The sequence below is a fragment of the Drosophila mauritiana genome, chromosome 3L, assembly GCF_004382145.1.
Source record: "Drosophila mauritiana strain mau12 chromosome 3L, ASM438214v1, whole genome shotgun sequence".
Taxonomy (NCBI): Eukaryota; Metazoa; Arthropoda; class Insecta; order Diptera; family Drosophilidae; genus Drosophila; species Drosophila mauritiana.
Genome location: NC_046669.1, coordinates 2,118,846 through 2,134,390, shown reverse-complemented (window position 1 = coordinate 2,134,390; position 15,545 = coordinate 2,118,846). Strand labels below are relative to the sequence as shown.

The window sequence follows — 15,545 nt, the reverse complement described above, 5'->3', positions numbered from 1 at the left end:
CCGCTGCCACTCAGGCCCATCTTCCAACTCCAGCTCCGCCTATCCCCAATCCCCATCCTGTCCTGCTCCATGGGCGTTCTACTACTTTGTGATAAATTTGGCGCCATTTAATGTTGCTGCAACACCCACGCGATCAGCGAGGCCACTTCCTTCGCAAGATATTATTTTTCAAGTGGCATGAAATCCGTTTCAGTAAAACATTTTACCATAACCACAACCAACAGAAGGAATTTAACGAAACTATAGAAACTATTTTTTTGAATTTTTTATTATGGCCAATAAATGCGCTTTGATTTGTGTACAAAGTAAGTGTTTGTTGCATGCATTAGATATTATTTAGACTATTGAAGAAGACTTGGATGTAGTGGTATATTTGGGGATTGGGTTTGATTTTTTTGCTGGCTCAATTGGCACATTGTCATTGACATGCTGGGATGTCAGTGGTTCCCTCTGGTCGCGGAGAACCAACTAATTGGGATTCAGCTTGACTTCAGCAGTGGCCGCGTTGAGGCGCGATTTGGTGGGAAGGTTGCGCTCCTTCTTCTCCACAAAGATCTGGTAGTGACCCTCGCCGTAGCCGAAGCCGTGCATGCTCTGGTGCATGGCAGCTGGGATGATGGTGAAGCCGCCGCGGCGCTTCTGGAGGATCTCCCTTTCCGGCAACTTGACCTCCTTCTCCTCTTCCTCGGCCGGATGAACGGCGCGGTTCTCGATGATGCAGAAGAGCTGCAGGCACTTGCGCATCACGTAGATCATCAGCAGGATGATCAGGTTGGTGGCAAACAGATGTTTGCGCGGCGCTAGGAATAACATCCTGGGCACTTGGCACTGGGTCTAACTATCACAGACTCAAAAACTCACGCTCTCAACGGACGACGATTCGGGGCTGACTATCGCTGTGGAAGGACATCGACGGAATGAAGGATTCCCAGCCAAATCGCACTATATATAGTAGTGCTCTGGGTAGCATCTACCTCTACCTAAGTACCTTCTGTTGGATGGCTAGGTAGACCAGTAGGTACCGCTGGTTTTCCACGGGTTAGGATTGTACCTTAGGGAACTACCAGGTAATGGTACACTGTATTTAGTCCTTCAGATTAGGTAATCAGCCAGAACGGCAGCGACCAAATGTGTTTATGATTTTGCGGAAAATATATCCATTTGGTATCGACCTCAACGACAGGCAACGAACGGACCATCAGCAGAAGTATCTGCATCTGTGGCCGTAAACACAGCATTAAGTTTCCTTCCACGGAACGGCAAGTCTGAGCAAGATGCTAACAAAGGTCCTGCGTGGCACAGCGAGAAATTTTAGCTAAAATTGAAGTCCACATTTGCATGAATATATATCCAATGTTACACTGTAACCTTTTCTCTTCCATAAACTATTATTGCAAGTAAAAGTATCTTCATTCTTATTGCATGTCAATAAGTTTTAGTTCATCTTCATATCAAAATTCGTGCATATAATCAAGAAGTTAGTCTCTTGGGTTCTTATGCTTCCATCTACCAATATTTCATTGGCATAATATTATCTAAATCATCTTAAAATATATTTTTCAACAATCTGCTCCTTAGGATCTCTTCGAAATCCTCTTATCAGAATATTCACTCGTTTAAGCCCATCAAGTCTGCCCCCGAGCCCCAAATCCCCGACACATTTTCGCCTAGTGCACTCCTCACATAGCCTGCTTCCTGCCCCATTGATGCGACTGCACCAAAGTGAATTTCCCCCGGCATTGTCGCCGGCTTCCCCGGCAGAAAAAGTGGCATAAATTCACAAATTGAATATAAATAAATTTCCTGCCAGGCAATCGAACCAAAAAAGGGAATAAATATGCCGAAGGAGGCGGCCACACACTCACTAGTAGATGTAGATATAGATGGATAGATATGTACCCTGTAGCACGTGCCACGCCCAGTCAATTGAATTTGAATGTGCACCAAAAAGCAGGCTGGGCCATAAAAATGGCTAAAATATGTTGGCCAGCAGGAAAAGAAGACGGGAGAACAGCTGGCAGCAACCTCCATTTAATCAATAGCCGAAGTACCACACTCATTAGGAAAACTAAAAGTTTTTTCGCTTTTCACCTGCTTAAAATGCGCTCTGCTGCCGTCAAAAAAAAAAACTAGTAAAAAGGGGAATCCCCGAGGAGAAACTGACCAAAGTTTTGAGAAAGACCTCGGTTGAAACAACCTCATTGGCCGCTGCGGCGACTTTTTGCTTTCTGGCTTCGATTTTCCGCACACAGTGCATCCCAAAAGTCCGGCACCAGCTGCGGCCCCAGCAATTTGCCATCATTTGTTGACTTAATCATTTGATTGCGTTTTTCTGCACGCGCTGATTGAATTTTCCAGCGCAACCGCAGCCCAAAAGGAAGTCGAGAGCCAAGGCGAAAGTTTTGGGCGTGTCCCTTGGTCGGGCAACTCTGCTGGGAAATCAAGCTAATTAGTTTAATTGATAGTTGTGACTCGGATCGCCCGATTTGGCTTTGAAACTTCACTTTGCCCCAGCGAAACACGCAAACAAATCGGAAAACTTTTCACCGAGGGAAGCACCAAATGGTTGGACAGTTGCAGACAGATGACGATATGATTGGGATAAAGAAAATATCTCTGCTCTCTTTGATTCAATTGCTTGATCGTTAAAGTTTTGACAGCGCAAATATTTAAGCATAGTTATGGGGATTTTCAGAAGATGAATTTCATAAGTTGACTTGAATTTATATTACCCAACATAAATCTACGAACACCTCATTCTAGCCACATTTCTCTTTGTATATTATTTTATTTCCCCCCGAAAATAAATCAACAATCAATTGTAGATAAATATTTCGCCTCAATATTTATACGTGCCGCATGTGCCGGCATTAAAGATGAGTTTGGCAAGGACGCACAATAAATTTGGGCCACCATTCGCCGGTGTTTCTACATGAGGTGCTTTCGGTGCTACGTGACCGGCCAAGCTTTTCATAAATATTTATGATGCGCCACCGATCTGCATCCCAGCCATTGTTCTAACTGATTTTCCGCGCTGCGCATAGAAAACACAAAATAAAGTCAACAAAAGTGAGCCTGGCTTTAACCTGCGCTGGCCCGCTGGCTGTTTCTCAGTTAGTTAACCGTGGCCAAGTCAGTCGACAATAAATTATGCATTAAAAAGTTCAACTGGCTCTTAATGTGCCGGGGTCCATGCTCCTTCAGCGTAATGATGCTGCGAGTATCGCGGAGTTTTTACACTTGCCAAAATTCGCAGTTACATATATATTAAACCAAATATGCCACTTTAATTGTACAGTTCGTTGTCTTTAATAGTTTTTTAGCTGTACACATAGGGCAACTTGTTTTGTATATTCTGAATAGTCACGAGTGCAACTTGGTTAGGAACTTTTTCCAAAGTGCTTGTACGAATATGTATATTTCCCCTTCACTATCTGGGCTACCTGACGCCAAAGTTCGCCCGGCAAGATGCCCCGTCTGGTTGGCCATTCTAAGGACATTATTCTGCAGTTGCAGCCAAAATGTATTCTAATGCGATTTGCATTTATTTCGCTTGGCGTAATCCTCGCTTCCCGCTCGACAGCAAGAATCAGGCTTAAATTCTATTGAAATTGCCATTTTCATTCGGTTAGACAACACTCTGCTGAACAGGCCAGTTTATGGCCTTTCAACTGACCATAATGCTAAAAACTGTCTGCTTACTTAGCTGAAGGATTGACACAGCCAACAGAGAGGCACGGGCAGACGAGACCATTAGCCAAAGGTACACAGCAGGCAAACTAGCAGAAGGAACAGGAGCGGGAGTCCGAGGAGGAGGTGCATCTGCAGCTGCATCCATCAGACCAAACAATTTCCGTCAAATTTCCATGCGCCGACAAAAGCTTTTCACTCGAGTGCCAGACAAAAGGGCAGACCAGAAAACAGGAGCTCAGAATGCAGGATGCCAGGCTAACTGCCGAAGAACGACGACTATATGCCCTATTTGCTGCCAATTAGATTACATGGCTCACTAATTATGTTTTAGCAACTAGGTTAGTTAGAAAGAAGTAACTATCATCTAGCATTTACCCATTTCCAATATTATCTTCCAACCCATTTAAAGGGTATTTTCATATTCGATAGAACCAGTCGCTTCGTTCGCCTGCTTGGCAGGCATTTTCAAAGCCCATTACTTTGCATTTTGCACCTAGCAACAATATTAGGGCGGAACACGTCACTAATGGGCGTGGCAGGCACCGCCAATGCCTTCACTTTGGCATAAATCCAGAAAATACCAAGTGTAAATCTTTGGCCAAGCGAGACGTGCAAATGATTCCGTGATGAAGGCTGTCATTCCGCTCAGATACTTTTGACCCGATTTCGACTTTAACATTGAAAATTAGTCGAACGAAATGAATTTGAAGACTAACGGTAATGAACACATTAAGAAGAGCTAACAAAAGTAGCTTTAAATTAAGTTCCAGTTTCAAAACCGCATGTTAATTTGGTCTCATTCAAGGCAATGCCGCCGGAGGGGATCCGGAGTCATTAGCCAAGTTCGCCTGCATCCACCAATGTCATTCGAATGTCATTAGTGGCAAGAGGGGTGAACTATGTCCTGTGGCCGGGGCTGCATGCAGCTGCAGCGTAATTTGATTTCGCTGCGAGCCCCCAAATGCCGAGCGGGTCGGTAAGGTGCTAACAGGATTCGGGATTCCGCCACTTGGTCAGCAGCAGATGCATTTGATTAAACGCCGCACGGGTGTTGCCTTTCTTGGCCAACCAACCATTTCGCTTGGCCTCTGATCCTGAATCGTGTATCGTGAATAGTAGAACCTAGCCTTTGCCATTTTAATTGCATTGGAAATTAAAAAGGCTTTGCATACTTTTCATCGCCGGATTTATGGTTTCGATTCGTTATTTATGGCACTGGGCGAGCGAAACCGTCGCTGGCCACTCGCGGCAACACATTCAATTTGCAGTCCATGAAGATTTATGATTTGAGCCACGGCCCCGAGCGAGTGCAATAGGATTTTCAAATGGTTTCCATTTAGCAAAAACTAAACACATTTATTGTGTAAACTGTTGTCGAAAGAGGCCAATGGTTTTTTGAATATGTACTTGTCCGCTGTGCCCAACAAAATAGAGCCAAGTTTTATCTCATCCCTCGAGAGCTAAATAAATATTTATTGATTTGCTCGTTTATTAATTTTTGAACCGATTGCAGGCTGCGTAAAAAATGCCGTAAAGAACACACAAATCGAATTCATTTGCATTTTATTGCAATGTGTGAGTGCTCTTTTTCTGCCAATCTCATAAAAATTAATAATAAAATATGAAAAGTTGAACATTTTTTCGACCTATCTTCGGGGTTCGATCAAAAAGCAATATTCTGGAGTGTGTTTTATTTTCTGGTTTGGCATTATGAGGTTTGGCATGTTTGCATCAATTATTTGATAGTCACTTTTGGAAAATGAAATCCATAAATATTTATGTTTATCTGGGTAAATGTTCGATTTTGTATGGGTGAGCACATTATTTGCGATATGAGCATTGTAATTTCAATGTTATCCTTGGTCTCTGTTTATTCGAAACCCAATAATTTGATTTAATTGGCGTGTTATTTAGGTTTTTTGTATATATAGTTTGTTGCTATGAAATTTGTGGTTTTTTTATGTGCGTTGAAAAACTGGCGGGCAGTTGTAACATAAAAAAATGCAATTTACAAAATTTTAACTTTCAGGGATTGCATTCTTAATTAGTTAAGTGGCGACATAACATATCTAGTTGACTTGTTACTTTTTCAGCCGGTATATTTCAATATTTCAATCAATGCTTACAGTTTTTTGTTTAACTTTTTAACCTTTGATCCGTAATAAATCTGTTGTTAGTACGCTCTTTTGTTAATACATGACATTTGCGCTTTGCAGAGCTTTTTCCCCGCTCACCGACACTGACTCTCTCATTCCATATCGCAATCGAAACTGACTAAGCATATGTATATCTTCCAACAAAAGCTTTCGATGGATAGCTCTTTTTAGTTCTCCCTATAGAGCCTCTTTATAGGGTCCGTTCCCATTCTCTTAAAGCAGTTCTCCCGATTTCTGATTAGGAAACCCCGCTGATTAAAGTTCGGTTTCAGTTGGGATTTAATCGGCTTCTCTGGCGAAATACTATTTAGTTTTGTTTATGCCCCGCTAGCGGGCACTTCGCTTCGGCTCGTTCTCGCTAGTGTTCAACTAATTTAGTTAGTATAGTATAAAAATAGAAAAGTTTCCCCAAACACATTGCGTATATATTTTCCGACACGGCGTGTGTCGGAATTAGTTGGGATTTAGATTGTATTATTCACCGCGAAGAGATCGCCAACTAAAATGACATCGAATTCTGAAGGTCGAGGCAACCCCAACGAGCCACATGAACAGGTAATTATATGGAGTTGATTGGATCCCCGGCGGGCGTCTATTATAAAGATTAGCTAGACGTTAGTCGACCTATTATCGAGATTGACGGATCAGACACGTTCAACTGCCCCTTCGTATTTCTTACCTTTGAACGGAATTGCATTCTTATCGCCTTGGACTCTTCGAGCTGATAAGATTCCCGCTAATGCGGAATCAAAGTCAATGTCTACTTGGAGCCATCAGCTACCGGCGGAATGTTGTTCTGGTTAAGTGGTAATGCTGGCGAAAACTTTCGTCATAAACCACTTATAATGATCTGGAAAACAGCGCTGATAATGGCTTCATATCATAAAGATATTAATCTGCACTTGTAAATTTAAAGGCAAAAGTACAAACACCTGACACAATAGAAACTTTGCCGTTCCATTAATCTTTCTTTTTGTTTGCGAAATCTTTACTGTTTGACACCAGCTTTTTGCTTTGTGTACGCTAATGGGTTCAAATTAGTATTCTTCGATTATCTAGCTCATTAGGAGTTCATCAAACTGTCGGGCGGATGCTCTAAAAGTTCTGCGTTCCATCTTCTTCTGCTATATATATATATATATATATAACCCCTCGGAAAATGTCGTTACAGTTGAAAGTGCTCGGCGCTAATTTTCAAGTTGAGCGACCGTGCTAAACCGAGCTCGGAAAAAGTTTCTCTGCGGTGGCAAACTACGAAAATCCATTTGTTCGAACTTTGCGGGGTTTGCATGTGCAGCAGCATCAGTCAATTGCAGTGGATACACAATCGCTTATCGATTGGAGCCGAAAAAAAGTAAGAACTAGATGATAAATTGTGGCCCAGGCAGCTAGTGGCACTGCGGGGCCTCCTGTCCATCAGTTGACACCTGGTCCCCGTCCGAAAAACTCGCTCAGTTGTCAGCCACTTCAACTTTTTCCAGCCAACCAATTGATCAAATCGCCCGGGGATGGGGAAATACGCACCAGTTCGCACCGGCGGAGATAAATGATATGGCCATATGACATGGGTCTTCAAAGGGCCTGAATGAGAGTATTCTGCCAGCCGATTTAATTTTAATACTTTTTCCTCTGTACATTCGAAAATGTTCGGTGCATAGGAAATTGCAAATAAGCATTTCCAAAATGAAGTTTTTGGGAAACGCCATTGGCGCATTTCTTGCCTGCCAGGCCAGTCGGTTCCGCATCCTCTGCTAAACCGAAAACCCATCTAAGCCAACTGGTTGACAGCGGGCCGAAAGCAGCTACCAAGTTGCCCACTGGCAATTAACAGCTAACAAGCTGGACAAACCCGCTCCCTTTCCCAAAACCCCTCGTTTGCAACCCACTTTTTCCCTCATGCAACGCTTTCTCGGTTCTTTCCTACACCAGGAGAAATGATATAATAATTGTGCAGTATACTTGTGATATAAGGTGAACATTATGCTAACCAATTTCTCTCTGTGCATTTCAGGAGCCCATGGACGTGCGCATCGACATGCCGTGGGGGTATGTGGTGGGCAGGTGGTACGGCAATCGGCAGGTACGACCCATCCTGGCGCTGCACGGCTGGCTGGACAACCTGGGCACGTGGGACAAATTGCTGCCCCTGCTGCCGAAGCACCTGGGAGTGCTGTGCATCGACCTGCCCGGCCACGGATACTCCTCGAAGCTGCCCGAGGGGATCGCCTACCACTTCGTGGACTACCTGTGCGTGATCCTGCGCGTAATGGAGGAGTACGGCTGGCAGAAGGTGTCCCTGATGGCCCACTCGATGAGCGCCATGCTGTGCTTCGTATTCGCCTCGCTGTACCCACATCGCACCGACATGCTGGTCAGCATAGATATAGTGAAGACCCGCTATAGGAAGCCCGCCTCGCAGATCGACTACCTGCGCACCAACATCGAGGGCTACATGGTGGAGGACGAGCGATTCGCGAATGCCAAGCGCCAGGAGCCGCCGGCCTACACCTACACAGAGCTGGAGCAGGTCCTGCACAAGGGCTCCGAATACTCGGTGGAGCTGGAGAACTGCCGCCACATCCTGGAGCGCAACATCAGCCGTTCCACCAAGTTCCCGGCCAAGTTCTTCTTCTCGCGCGACGGTCGCTGCAAGTACTACACGGAGTTCCACACGAGTCCTCCCTTTGCGGCTGAGCTGGCCAGGACCATCAAGAATGTGCCCTACTGCGTCATCAAGGGCTCCGAGTCGAACTTCATAGATGAGCAGAGCGACGAAGTGATTGCCATTCTCAGGGAGAACAACCCGCACTTCGAGCTCCACGAAGTGCAGGGCACCCACCACGTTCACCTCAACAATGCGCAGGGAGTGGCGGCCGTCATCAATCCCTTCATCCTGCACCACCGCCCACCGCATCTGGAGAACTGGACGGTGGACGCGGCGGATGAGGCGCTGCCCGAGGTCGTCAAGGAATTCAAGTTGGCCGTGGAGGACTCAGAGAATGTCAAGCGGAGGAAGAGAAAAAGCAACCTATAGCTGCTGCCAGCATCTCTGAGATTCAGTCAGCAGCGCGATGCGAAACAAGATATAGATTTCATTATGCCCATGTGATGCTTTCTTCAAGCCTTAACGCTTTAGAGTAATAATTTGTAATAATTTAGACAATTTTATACGATGTTCAAATGAAACTTTGCTTGTACTAACTGCCTAAGCAATAAATAATATTTGATTTAATTAAAAACAACTATTGAGCTAACTAGTAACTGATACTTTCGGCCACCATATAATCACAAAGTGGAAAAAGAACATGTATCCTCTGCCATATCGGGATAGACTACTTGACTGAAAAAGTTCGTGGCATCTGTCGTGAATTTAAGCCAATTTAAAACGTAATTCTTTTGGAGTGTGTGGTGAGATACACACACTTTTTATCGCTCTTAACCCCTGACCGCACAACATATTGGAATACGGCAAACCGCAACCTAAATCGGTTTAAATAATTCCTCTCATTTATTTTCCTCGCCGGTGTTCTCTGTTCTTGTTTGGGTTGCGCACCTTTTTCGATCAATCAATTTTCGGCTGGCCATTTAATTTCGCTTTAATCTTTGGGGCTACAGTTCATTGGCCACTTCATTAGTGATAAGGGCATCGGAACTGCCGTGGCTCCCACTTTTCCCCAACCGATGCACCAGGAACAAAGGAGGTGCCGGCATCCACTTAAAAACAATGGTAGAGCAAAAACAAAGGAACGTGGAGCGCCCGGAGCGGAGGCTATATGGTGTACATACGTATATATGGGTATGGACATCCTTCGTGTGGGCGGATTTCCAGCGGGTCCGGAAGGTATGCCGCACTCTAAACAGTAGAGCGGATGGATGGAAAAACAGGGAAATCGAATCGAAAACCCACTGGCTGGTTGGCTAGGGAGGCGGTGAAGCCTGCGGGGGGCAGAATACCCGGCGGACTTGCGAGGCTGGGAAAAATAAACAAATTTAACGCTTTTATTGCCAATGCACGTTGCTCCGCTCCGGTTCTTGGGCTCCGGTTCGATTCTCTACGAAAATTAAATTAGGTAGAACCGGAAAATTTCAGCCGGCAACAGTCGAGATGCGATTACGCTCTTTCCGTCGTTACGGAATTGATAGCGGATATAAATGTTTAATGTTTCGGCAATAAAAATGCAGAGCGAAGAAGCCGCAGCGGAAGAAGTGGGCTGATAAAGCGACTTTATGATAAATTCAGTTTGCGGTTTACGCACAATTTAATTTGCTTAAAAATCAATAAAAATCATTAACGTCGGTTGCCCACCCGACTGCACAAGTTTGTCTTTCAAAAGCCTTTTTCCGAGGGACTTTATTTCTTTTGAGCTGTGGAAATCATAATGCCGGACTCATAAATAATTAATAATCCCTGAGAACGGCTTATTACAAAGCAAAGGATTTCTCAGAGCCTGCAGCTTAAAAATGCTTTATAAAAAGCAAAATTATGTGGTGAAATTAGTTAGCTGATGGATTAAGTGTATTTATAGTACGTAAAGAAATTGCTTCAATAAAAGCGTAGTTCTTTGAACATTTCCGAAATAAATAGAGAATATCTGACACATTCTGTAAAAGTCACTCTACACTGACGATGAAGATAAATAACAGAGCAAGTCCAATGACAGCACTACTGAGATTGAGTAATGATTGAGATATATAAAACATAATCGAGTGGCGGTTTAAAGTGCAACACTTTATTATCAAAACTTGTCGCCTTTGTGGTTCTCCGCGGTGTCACTCCCGCTGATTGGATACTGCTGGAAGACCCTGCTCCTGCCCAGCTGCACGGATTCCAGCTGGTTGGCGGGCTTGTTGTGGGCCAGGAAGTGGTTGGTGTGCCAGAACTGGGTCTGCTCCGGGGGCAGCGACTGCCGTCGGATGCCCAGCAGGCGGTTGCGCACATCGACGAGACTGGCGGAGTGCGGCTGGAGCCACTGCACCACAGGAATGGCCAGGGCAGTGAGTGCCTGAGTGATTACACTCACTATTATCAGGGCAATCCATGTGTCCGTGGCGTAGGACTCGTACTTGGAGCCCTCCATAGCACACAGTTGCAGAACGAATCCTACGGCCAGGGCCAACTCTGTGTGGAGGAAGGGTGAGCACTCCAGGAGCCAGTGGATTCCCTGACTCGAAAGAACTCCCATGGTGATGTATATGAGGCAGAGGAACAGGAAACAGTGCTCCGACTGCTCATCGCTGTAGATGCACAGCAGAGCCACTATCAATGTAATCTGGATGAGTCCGAAGAGTAGGTACACCAACTTGGGAGTGTATCTCATCAGGAGCAGGGCTCCAAAACTGGTGCCAGCCGAGTACAGGACAAAGGGTATATAGAGCTGGGTTTGCTGCAAATAGCCCACCGTGCTGCTCCAAGTTAGTTGCATGTAGGTGGGTGAGAAGAGGAGGCAGCTCTTCTGGAGGCACACCAGCGATCCTCCCAGGATCAACACCAGCCACTGCCTGCTGTCCTTCAGTTGGTAATCCGTTCTGTCCACAAACTGCGCCAAAATCGCCTGGCGCGGCAGGAAGACCATCTTCTCCTCGTTGAGCAGATTAAACACCAAATCCCTTGATTCTTTGTAGTTAATGCAGCCAGTATGGTGCAGCAGCTCGTTTAGACAAACCAGGCAGAGTAAAAGCAGATTAATTCCCAGAGCAATCAATCCGCTACGCTGCGGTTCCATCTCGTTGAAAATCACAAATCCTGTGGCCATTCCGCCGGCATACAGAGAGTTGGCCAAAGCGATTCTGGCCGGTCGTGATCCCGAGGCATCACAACGCAGGCTCACGTAACTAAATCCGGCCAAGTACTGCACACTCAGTCCCACGAAGCTGAAGTAATAGCTAACAGCTGGCAACAAGGATGGAAAACTTAACCAAAAGGTTTGCAGAGGTATCGCGCACATTCGTAAACATCTCTCTGATTTTATCGGGAAACGAATTCCATCGATTACTCACCCAGCTGTCTAGTCAGCATGAAGCAGCTCCCCATCAGCGAGCAGAGCAGTCCGTAGAAAATGATATAGTAATGATCGTAGCTGTACTGCTGTTTCTTGTGCTTCCTGAGGGTCCAGCCCAGGGTCAGAGCCAAGGCCACCAACCCGCCCACCAGGGCGTACCAATGGGGCCACAGGTTGTCGTACACATAAGCCGACTTGGCGTAGTAACCCAAGGAGAAGCCACTGGCCCACAGGCAGCCGAGGACTGGTAAGTGGCCAGATGGCCAAATGGAAAATAAGAGCTTCAGGTAATAGAGCCTGTAAGGGTCTTACCCAACAAATCCGGAAGTGACAACATGGCCATGAAACGCTTCCACACGTTATCCACCATCGACGGCAGCCTCATTCGGGTGGAAATTTACAGCACATCTACTCCAAGCGGAACGCGAGTTCGAAATGGAGATGCATTCGAAGTTTTGGTACTGCCGCCAGGTGGTTATCATCGCCCGATACCCGATAGCACATCTTCTGGCGAATGTCTCCAAGGGAGTGGATAAGATAAGGTGTTCGGAACAAGCGACACCCTAATTAAACGCAAATGATGATGATGATTGGCCATAGAAACGCCACCAAGGTATGGGAGCACCGTGAATGGAGTTTCACAAGGGAATATTTATAGTTTTGGCTGGAGAAGTATAGTTATATTTAGCTAACAGATACAATTGAACTGCAGCAGGGGGTCCGAAATGTATCTATAAGTTCTACGTCAGCAGCGGTGTCGATAACAATGTTATAAATCATGATAACTACAAATTAATATCATATGTTCCTGATTAATTCAAGCACTGCACACATGTTTGTTTAATCGTGCGCTTATCACTATGACTCTATTCCTCATTCCAATTTATTGGCATAATTTATAACATCGAATATCCCCGAGGGTTCGCATAGTAATGATGAGCAGGAGTAGTGGAACACAGAGCCATTTAAAGCCAAAAACAATCCTTTTATGATTTATATTAGCTTTGATAGCTGGTTTAAATGAGGTTTCATAACTTTTATTCAAGTAATGACTTCATTAAATTGTCGATAAATCTTGTAACTGAGATATTTATTAATATATTGCTGCATAATTGGTTTTGCCGAAATACATTCTCTATCCTCGTACTTGCAGCTTCCCAGAGCTAGATAATATTCCCTGTTGGCCACAACTAACCCAAATTAACCTCTCCCATCATGACATACTTTCCATCTTGCCACCTCCTAAAGTCAGGTGGCTCCCCTTCAAAAAAAGACCCATCCGCCCGTCTAAGCAAGCTCATCTAAAACCCGACGCTAAGTGCATTCTTATTTACCACAAGCCCAAAAGCATGCTACACATTTTTGTGTGTTCTGCTGGATCCCTGGGGGTTTTATATGCACAAGATGTACGTGTACAGCAGCACCCTCTGCTCCTTCCTTCCCAACCTCTTCACCTGGGGCAGCATCACGCTAATTAGTTGAAGTTGTGTTGCAAGTGTTGCAGTTAATTGACTTTTGACGACCCGTTGTCCGCTGCAGAGGATGGGAAACTCGTCATGAAGGAGGACGCGGAGAAGGAGCAGGAGCTGGGAAATCCTCGGTTAACCCCATAGCTTTTTATGTGAGAGATTTTTTCTAGCTGCACTCTTTCCACTATCCGGGCGAAGGATTTTCGCTAAAGTTCACTGGGATTTACTTTTCGAGACGCTTATGAATTCAATGAAGCAAACACTAAGCTGCCTCTCAGCACTGCTCCTTTGGCCCTCGGAAAAGTGTTGCCTTTTCGAGAATGCTCGGGGCCAACTATCTCGCTTTTCCGCTTTTCCATCCGTTTTCCCAGCTTCTTCGACTGCTTAACAAGATTTGCGCTGTAATTACGCATTAAATAAGTCCGGGGAATGCAGTCTGCCCGCTACTCCTTATAAACACTTCACGTCTTGGGCCATAAAACTAAACACATTGTGCGGCCATAATAATAAATTCTGTTCGCTGGCAGCTGCAAGCTGCAACCAGCGTAAATAATAGCAAATGAAATTATTTTCTAATGGTCTAGAATCGACCGTTTGATGGCTAGTAATATAATTTAAGCACCGCCATGGGAGATAGCGATGGCGAGGGATTGATTTAACCACTAAATACTCTGGAATTGTTTCCGTTCAGCCGTTAAGTGCTAAGTTGATTTCTCTTGGAAACTATGGAATATAAACTTTTATTGAAGCATGGATACATTGATCCTTAATATGGTTTTGCCAAGTTGGTTTTTTTTTTGTGGCACAACGAGTGGAGTACCTATAAAGTGCATCCTACGGAAATTTCTTTTAAGATAAATATCATATACTTAGTGCTTTCTGTGGCACCTTCGCTTTGGCTCGCCTCATCCAATTTAACAAGAATATCAATTTACGCGATCTGAAATACCCAGCGATACCCCGTGGCCATCGCTTGCAACAACTGCGATGACGACGACAACAACCGGGAAAGTGCATTTAATTTCGCTGAAGCGGCCACTTAGTGGCCCTCGACAAGTCGGAGGAGGAGTAGGGGTTGGTGGCGCCTCCTTTCGTTGCATAAATTAAATTAAAGCTGCGCCAGTGAGCCACGGAACCGCCGCACAACAATTACTCAGCGGGCAAACGCCTAAATCATGTTGCACAGCTCGCTGGTCCGCCCCGCTCCACCCCTCTGCACCCCTGACCTTCAGACATTTGCAAATGTGTAAACATTTTTCAGAGGCACCCCCACCACCCAACCACCCACTTCCACCCATTTGACCGGGTGGCCAAAAGCCAGCACCTACGAGGCGTGCTCTCCATGTGTCACAGATACTTTGCACTGATTTATGCAAATTGCCTGTGGGCAGAGCGGTCGGCTGCGGGGGAAATCATGAAAAATCGTTAATTGTGCAAAGTGCTGGACGTTTTTCATTAAAGTTTTCCCCCGCTCTCCATCCACTGCCTCTCTCTGGCTTTTCCATGGCACACATGCGGGCCAAGGGGGAGTCGAATGTGGCGCCTCTCGCCTGACTTTCAGCAATTATGTAAATTTTTAAGAGTGCAGCAAGAGTTAATGCTGCTTGCTGCATTTGCATTAAAATTGATGCACTTTAAAGCATTCGGCTGCAAGTCAAGGAAAACGCATTATCCCAATACCCATTGCAAGAGGAGTTTGATGAGTCTGATGGCCAGCGACGTAAACCTACTGACATATGGAACTACTGGACCTCATTTAAAACCTAATACATTTTCTTGGGACCTTAAATTTCCGAATTAATTTGTAGTGAAATTCATAGAATAGTTAATCTTTAAAGTATCAACCAAGTCGTTGCCATTTTTCGATTCTTAATTTCATTTCGCAGTCATTGCTGGCTTTGCTGTTCTTATCGCTGACCATTTTTGTTTCTGCAGTAATTTTATGCAATGCAGCTGCAACAAAGTGCATTTTAAATGTCTGCCTCATGCGATTTGTGTGTTAATTTTTCATGAGTCAGCAGCTGAGCTTGATGTGGAACTAGGCTGTCCAGCTTAAGCGGAATTGAAGCTCATTAAGTAAACCCTTAAATCCCGCTGACGAATTGGAAAATTTCCCTTTTCATATTAGTTTTTATTTAAACTTTAGCCTCAGTGTAAAAAGTAAACAGGAAAGTTCAGTTCAACGACATGACCTCATCCATTATTACGCCAGTTCGTTCCTTCATTGT

The 15,545-nt window shown here is 45.0% G+C and overlaps 3 protein-coding genes across 4 annotated transcripts; 1 reads left to right on the top strand and 2 right to left on the bottom strand.

Annotated features, from left to right (window-relative positions):
* Positions 1 to 250: 250 nt before the first annotated feature.
* Positions 251 to 938, bottom strand: LOC117140346. The gene has a single exon (XM_033303194.1). The coding sequence runs from the start codon at positions 811 to 813 to the stop codon at positions 469 to 471; it is 345 nt and encodes a 114-aa protein (XP_033159085.1). The 5' UTR covers positions 814 to 938; the 3' UTR covers positions 251 to 468.
* Positions 939 to 6,179: 5,241 nt separating this feature from the next.
* LOC117141472 (probable serine hydrolase) lies at positions 6,180 to 9,058 on the top strand. 2 transcript variants are annotated; one of them, XM_033304942.1, is made up of 3 exons: positions 7,124 to 7,203; position 7,440; positions 7,861 to 9,058. In XM_033304942.1, the coding sequence occupies exons 1-3, from the start codon at positions 7,139 to 7,141 to the stop codon at positions 8,881 to 8,883; spliced, it is 1,089 nt and encodes a 362-aa protein (XP_033160833.1). In that variant the 5' UTR covers positions 7,124 to 7,138; the 3' UTR covers positions 8,884 to 9,058. The 2 variants fall into 2 exon arrangements, with proteins under 2 accessions (XP_033160831.1, XP_033160833.1); XM_033304940.1 differs by lacking the exons at positions 7,124 to 7,203; position 7,440 and adding an exon at positions 6,180 to 6,404.
* Positions 9,059 to 10,585: 1,527 nt separating this feature from the next.
* LOC117140228 lies at positions 10,586 to 12,257 on the bottom strand. The gene is made up of 3 exons (XM_033303027.1): positions 12,161 to 12,257; positions 11,847 to 12,092; positions 10,586 to 11,739 (listed from the first exon to the last, which is right to left on the bottom strand). Exons 1-3 carry the CDS (start codon positions 12,231 to 12,233, stop codon positions 10,586 to 10,588), a joined length of 1,473 nt encoding a protein of 490 aa, XP_033158918.1. The 5' UTR covers positions 12,234 to 12,257.
* Between the last annotated feature and the right edge of the window lie 3,288 nt (positions 12,258 to 15,545).

Bases quoted from the DNA above. Each gene is read 5' to 3' on its own strand.
- LOC117140346 (XM_033303194.1), bottom strand. From the start codon at position 813: ATGTTATTCCTAGCGCCGCGCAAACATCTGTTTGCCACCAACCTGATC.
- LOC117141472 (XM_033304942.1), top strand. From the start codon at position 7,139: ATGTGCAGCAGCATCAGTCAATTGCAGTGGATACACAATCGCTTATCG.
- LOC117140228 (XM_033303027.1), bottom strand. From the start codon at position 12,233: ATGAGGCTGCCGTCGATGGTGGATAACGTGTGGAAGCGTTTCATGGCC. The intron at 12,093-12,160 runs GTAAGACCCTTA...GCCACTTACCAG, and splicing joins GTCACTTCCGGATTTGTTGG to TCCTCGGCTGCCTGTGGGCC. The intron at 11,740-11,846 runs GTGAGTAATCGA...CCTTGTTGCCAG, and splicing joins CATGCTGACTAGACAGCTGG to CTGTTAGCTATTACTTCAGC.